The sequence below is a fragment of the Salvelinus alpinus genome, chromosome 3 (genome assembly GCF_045679555.1).
Source record: "Salvelinus alpinus chromosome 3, SLU_Salpinus.1, whole genome shotgun sequence".
Classification (NCBI taxonomy): Eukaryota; Metazoa; Chordata; class Actinopteri; order Salmoniformes; family Salmonidae; genus Salvelinus; species Salvelinus alpinus.
This window is the reverse complement of record NC_092088.1, coordinates 39,032,398-39,038,674: the sequence shown is the minus strand read 5'-3', so window position 1 is coordinate 39,038,674 and position 6,277 is coordinate 39,032,398. Positions and strand designations below refer to the sequence as shown.

General features: G+C 43.0%; 1 protein-coding gene across 2 annotated transcripts; it reads right to left on the bottom strand.

The window, feature by feature from the left end:
- Positions 1-133: 133 nt before the first annotated feature.
- Positions 134-3,988, bottom strand: LOC139570684 (thioredoxin-dependent peroxide reductase, mitochondrial-like). Of its 2 annotated transcripts, none has more exons than XM_071392780.1 (7): positions 3,745-3,988; positions 2,830-2,944; positions 2,463-2,604; positions 2,130-2,265; positions 738-841; positions 466-631; positions 134-308 (listed from the first exon to the last, which is right to left on the bottom strand). In XM_071392780.1, exons 3-7 carry the CDS (start codon positions 2,519-2,521, stop codon positions 255-257), a joined length of 519 nt encoding a protein of 172 aa, XP_071248881.1. In that variant the 5' UTR covers positions 2,522-2,604; positions 2,830-2,944; positions 3,745-3,988; the 3' UTR covers positions 134-254. The 2 variants fall into 2 exon arrangements, with proteins under 2 accessions (XP_071248881.1, XP_071248880.1); XM_071392779.1 differs by having other exon boundaries at positions 3,309-3,922.
- Between the last annotated feature and the right edge of the window lie 2,289 nt (positions 3,989-6,277).

Here is a 6,277-nt window from a genome sequence, read left to right as displayed (position 1 = left end):
GCAATGTTAGGACTATTTCATTATTTTAAAACAAACGTGTAGGCTCTCAATACTTGCAATGTGATCATAGTGAATTGCTTGTAAGAAATAGAAGCTAGTGAACAGGATGGAATGTTTCAACTCAGACAACCGACCACTTCAAATCTTTATTTCCATCTACTTTAAAACTAAACTAATGGAAAGTATTTGGTATATCTATAGTTTTTCAATTCTGGATAAGTTAATTGATTTATTAAAGCTGTGAAGTGTGTCATCTAGTTGTTGACTTTCTCAAAGTACTCCTTTGAACCTTCTGGAGTTGGCTTGATCTGAAAAACAAAAACTTGCATAGTAAGCAAACTGATCATCCAAAAACAATGTACTGATGGGAGACCAAGACAAAGTCCTTGCTACTCATATGTTGGTGCTTGTATTCATTTTAGTTGTCTGAGGCCCTGGCAGGGCAGTGAAGGAGAGTGGCCTCACCGTAGGAGAGTCGGGGGTCCAGCTAGCAGGGCACACTTCACCGTGAGTCTCCACAAACTGGAAGGCCCTCACCAGACGCAGGGTCTCATCCACACAGCGGCCCACTGGCAGGTCGTTGACGCTCATGTGCTTCACCACACCATTTGGATCAATGATAAACAGTCCCCTAATAGACAGACAATGGATAATTACTCAATATCATGGTAGAAATACATACAATGCCGTGTTAAATACACTATTGGGAATAGGTTTCCATTTAGAATGCACAGTACCTCAGTGCAATGCCAGGACCCTCCAGAAGTATGCCATAGTCTCTGGACACCTGTTTGTTGAGGTCTGCCAGCAGGGGGATGTGGATGTCACCCAAACCTCCAGCCTGAGAACAAGACACATGACAGCTTTAAACAGTCTTGGCATTCTCTCAACCAGCTTCATGAGGTAGTCACCTGGAATGCATTTCAATTAACAGGTGTGCCTTGTTAAAAGTTAATTTGTGGAATTTCTTTCCTTAATGTGTTTGAGCCAATCAGTTGTGTTGTGACAAGGTAGGGGTGGTATACAGAAGACAGCCCTATTTGGTAAAAGACCAAGTCCATATTATGGCAAGAACAGCTCAAATAAGCAAAGAGAAACGACAGTCCATAATTATTTTAAGACATGAAGTTCAATACAGAACATTTCAAGAAAGGGTTAGGGGAGGGTTTGGCCAGGGTAGGCCGTCATTTTAAAATAATTTGTTCTTAACTGACTTGCCTAGTTAAATAAAAAGGTTTTTAAAAAATGTGTTTGAATTGCAGCAAAGAAACCACTACGAAAGGACACCAATAATAAGAAGAGATTTGCTTGGGCCAAGAAACACGAGCAATGGACATTAGACTGTTGGAAATCTATCCTTTGGTCTCATGAGTCCAAATTTAAGATTTTTGGTTCCAACCGCTGTGTCTTTGTAAGACGCAGAGTAGGTGAATGGATGATCTCCGCATGTGTGGTTTCCACTGTGAAGCATAGAGGAGGAAGTGTGATGATGTGGGAGTGCTTTGCTGGTGACACTGACTTATTTAGAATTCAAGGCACACTTAACCAGCATCGCTACCACAGCATTCTGCAGCGATACGCCATCCCATCTGTTTTACGCTTAGTGGGACAATCATTTGTTTTTCAACAGTACAATGACCCAACACACCTCCAGGCTGTGTAAGGGCTATTTCACCAAAATGGAATGTGATGGAGTGCTGCATCAGATGACCTGGCCTCCACAATCATCCGACCTCAAACCATTTGAGATGGTTTGGGATGAATTGGACTGCAGAGTGAAGGAAAACCAGCCAACAAGTGCTCAGTATGTGGGAACTCCTTCAAGACTGTTGGAAAAACATTCCAGGTGTCTACCTCATGAAGGTGGTTGAGAGAATGTCAGACTGTGCAAAGCTGTCTTCAAGGCAAAGGGTGGCTACTTTGAAGAATCTAAAATCTAACACTTGGTTACTACATGATTCCATATGTGTTATTTCATAGTTTTGATGTCTTCATTATTATTCTACAATGTAGTAAATAGTCAAAATAAAGAAAAAACCTGGAATGAGTAGGTGTGTCCAAACTTTAGACTGGTACTGTATATGGAATGATTTCTGTATGTCTATGGAATACTACCCTACCCACTGTACCTTGCGAGGGGTGTTTATCCATGCCAGGTGGGTGAAGTGCGAATCCACCGACACGCCCACTACTTCACAGTTGATGTCATGGAACTCGCTGGCCTTGTCACTGAATGAGATGATCTCTGTCGGACAAACAAACGTGCTGTAATGAGAAAGAAAAAAATGCTTCTGAATAAAATGGCACATCCACAATCTCCTGCTTAAGTATCTGTAGTGCAAAGAGCATAGGCCGTTAAATAATTCTAAAGACTAATAAAGTCAAGGATGGTGTACCGTACACGACATGCAGCTAAACACAGCAATCCATTCTCGTCTTTCCAAGGGAATAGTGCTACTCACAAATCGAGAGGGTAGAAGAAAAGGACCAGGTATTTGCCCTTAAAGTCATCTAGGCTCATCTCCTTGAACTCGCCATTGTGGACAGCTGTAGCTTTAAAATGTGGTGCGTGCTGAGTGACAGCTGGAGCCCATCCAGCTGTACCTATTGGGAGAAAGATATTAAATGAATAAAGTGGATTCTATATTTAGGGGAATTACAAAAATGTTATAACATTTACTTTATTGCATGACTTTAATATAATTGTATAAAATTGTTGAGCAGTTAATGAATGTGTTTTGAGAATGCAATTTAATAGGCATAATTGTTGCATCCCCCCTCACTTTGATCAACTTCATATCACATTCCCTGTCCATGGTCTATACATACTGGTGGAGAAACAGGTTTTCTGCAGTACAGGACAGATCAAAATTCTTGAGGCCTTGCTCACTGAATTTCCATGTGGCGAGGCTGATACTTTCAGTCCTCCAGTTGCAACCTTTGCCTAGATGGGGAGGGGTAACGTTAGAAAGGGAGATAGAGAAATTGCACTTCGTGACAACAACCGTTATTACTGGCGCTGATGATCATTAGACAGTTAGTATAATCAGTGATTGTATATTTAGAGTTTTTACTCAAATTTGGCATTAGCGGTAAGTTTTTATTTGGGCAGAGGGATTTGTCCTGAATAAAATTAGTGACGTTCCCGTCAAGCTCAGTTGACACTTTTTGCAACTCTTTGTCCAATTCGCATTGCCATTTATATAGCTACAACGAAATTTTAAATTGCTATTATACCGTTTGTATTTCAATGCAGCCCACTACTACTGGTAACGTTGTAACATAAAAATAATTCTGAATGAACTTACAGAGGTCTTTAATAGTCTCCCAATGGTGGCTGCCATTTTGTATATTGACAAGAGCAGAGGCCGAATCGCATTACTGGATACCAAGGCCTCAATTTGAATACTTCTAGCGTCCGCACGCCTCTCCTTCTCAAAACCCATTGGATGAGAAATCCAGAGGTCCCTCCCCTCTGACCTTCTCCTCCAATGTGTTTTGAGAATGAGGAGAGGACACTCACTGCAGCAAATCACATGGCCTTGACAAAGAGAACGGTAGTCTCAAGCGAACTGCGCATGTGCTTGTCGTAAATTTAAAGGCACTCCTTCGATATAAAGTTGTTTTGGATGAAAACAACATGCTTAATTACTTAAGACATTGGCTTGGATCTAGGTTGTGCCTTTAGATTTACCAACTAAGTAAGATTTTTTAACTTCTCTCATTAACTTCTCAAACCCCGACCTGGTCTGTTTCGCAGGCGTTCCTGGAAGTCTCGCGATGTTGCGCCTCTGGGTATAGAAACTCTGTGGACTTGCGTCCTCTTCTTATATGGTTTGTTTTTCGATATCAAGTTGTACAATAGCTTATCTAAGGTACAGCAACGGGATTTGGGAATGACAACAGGTGAAAAAAGATAAGATGCACGACTTATTCTTCTTCTGTGGGTTTTATGGCAGACTACAACCCAAAAATATATATTACCGCCGCCAACTGGACGAGTTGAAAAAAACAAGGTAAAAATACAACCCATATGCGACAGGGAAAACTAATTTAATCCACCCAAAATAAAACAATTTAAAAAACACATAGTGAGAGTAAACCCACTGGCGGGAAGTAGGAGAAGATGGAACAAGATTGACATTCTGCACATTTTCTTATTGATGAAACATTTGATCTCAATCAAGTTTTTGTTCACAAAACTAGAAATCTGTTATGAACAGAGTGGACAAGTTTTGTCGACTTTGCCCTTAGCCAAGTTATTTCAAAATCGTGTTGTTTAGAAGGTGCGCAAAGGCGATTTTAGTTATTGCGCACGCGCACTTCACAGAGTCGGTGTTCTCTAACGGAAATATGCAGATGATGCTAGAACATGCAAATAGGATCTCGCTAGCTCGTGCTTGGCTCTGCCCACCTCCTTGCTTGTTCTGCCCACTATGACTAATTTGTTCCCTTTGGAAACGACAGGCTGTGGTCTTACCAGGATGTGTACTCAGAGCATGTGCAGACCAACTGACATTTTCAACCTCTCCCTGACCGAGTCTGTAATACCTACGTGTTTCAAGCAGACCACCATAGTCTGTGTGCCCAAGAAAGTGAAGGTAACCTGGCTGAATGACTACCGTCCCGTAGCACTCACGTCGGTAGCCATGAAGTGCTTTGAAAGGCTGGGCATGGCTCACATCCACACCATCATCCCGGAAAGCCTAAACCCACTCCAATTCAAATACCGCCCCAACAGATCCACAGACGACACAATCTCAATCGCACTCCACACTACCCTTTCCCACTTGGACAAAAGGAACACCTACGTGAGAATGCTGTTCATTGACTACAGATCAGCGTTCAACACCATAGTGCCCACAAAGCTTAACATTAAGCTAAGGACCCTGGAACTAAATACCTACATCTGCAACTGGATCCTGGACTTCCTGACAGGCCGCCCCCAGGTGGTAAGGGTATGCAACAACACATCTGCCACGCTGATCCTCAACATGGGGCCCCTCAGGGGTGCATGCTTAGTTACCTCCTGTACTCCCTGTTCACCCACGACTGCGTGGCCAAGCATGACTCCAACACCATCATTAAGATTGCTGACGACACAACAGTGGTAGGCCTGATCACTGACAACGTGAGACAGCCTATATGGACGAGGTCAGAGACCTGGCTGTGTGGTGCCCGGACAACCTCTCCCTCAACGTGAGCAAGATAAAGGAGCTGATCGTGAACTACAGGGAAAGGAGGGCTGTTATTTTTTTATTTATTTTTTACTTTAGTATATTTAGTAAATATTTTTTTAACTCTATTTCTTGAACTGCATTGTTGGTTAAGGGCTCGTAAGTAAGCATTTCATAGTAAGGTCTACTACAGTAAGGTCTACTGTATACATCAATGTCGCTCTCGCTGCTGGTGATTCTCTGATCCACCTCTACGCAGACAACACCATTCTGTATATTTTTGGACACTGTGTTAACTAACCTCCATACGAGCTTCAATGCCATACAACTCTCCTTCCGTGGCCTCCAACTGCTCTTAAAATGCAAGTAAAACTAAGTGCATGCTTTTCAACCGATCACTGCCCGCACCTGCCCGCCCGTCCACCATCACTACTCTGGACGGTTCTGACTTAGAATATGTGGACAACTACAAATACCTAGGTGTCTAGCTAGACTGTAAACTCTCCTTCCAGACTCACATTAAGCATCTCCAATCCAAAATGAAATCTAGAATCGGCTTCCTATTTCGCAACAAAGCATCCTTCACTCATGCTGTGAACATACCCTCGTAAAACTGACCATCCTACCGATCCTCGACTTCGGCGATGTCATCTATAATATAGCCTCCAACACTCTACTCAACAAATTGGATGCAGTTTATCAAAATGCCATCCGTTTTGTCACCAAAGCCCCATATATTACCCACCACTGCGACCTGTACGCTCTCGTTGGCTGGCCATCGCTTTATACTCGTTGCCAAACCCACTGGCTCCAGGTCATCTACAAGTCTCTGCTAGGTAAAGCCCCGCCTTATCTCAGCTCACTGGTCACCATAGCAGCACCCACCCGTAGCACACACTCCAGCAGGTATATCTCACTTGTCACCCCCAAAGCCAATTGCTCCTTTGGCTGCCTTTCCTTCCAGTTCTCTGCTGCCCATGACTGGAACAAACTGCAAAAATCAATGAAGCTGGAGACCCATATCTCCCTCACTGGCTTTAAGCACCAACTGTCAGAGCAGCTCACAGATCACTGCACCTGTACATAGCCCATCTGTGAAC

Coding starts and splice junctions, on each gene's coding strand:
- LOC139570684 (XM_071392779.1), bottom strand. CDS start 3,446: ATGGGTTTTGAGAAGGAGAGGCGTGCGGACGCTAGAAGTATTCAAATT. Junction 2,605..2,829: donor GAAAACCTGTTTCTCCACCA/GTATGTATAGAC, acceptor TTCTCCCAATAG/GTACAGCTGGATGGGCTCCA. Junction 842..2,129: donor GGATAAACACCCCTCGCAAG/GTACAGTGGGTA, acceptor TCTTGTTCTCAG/GCTGGAGGTTTGGGTGACAT.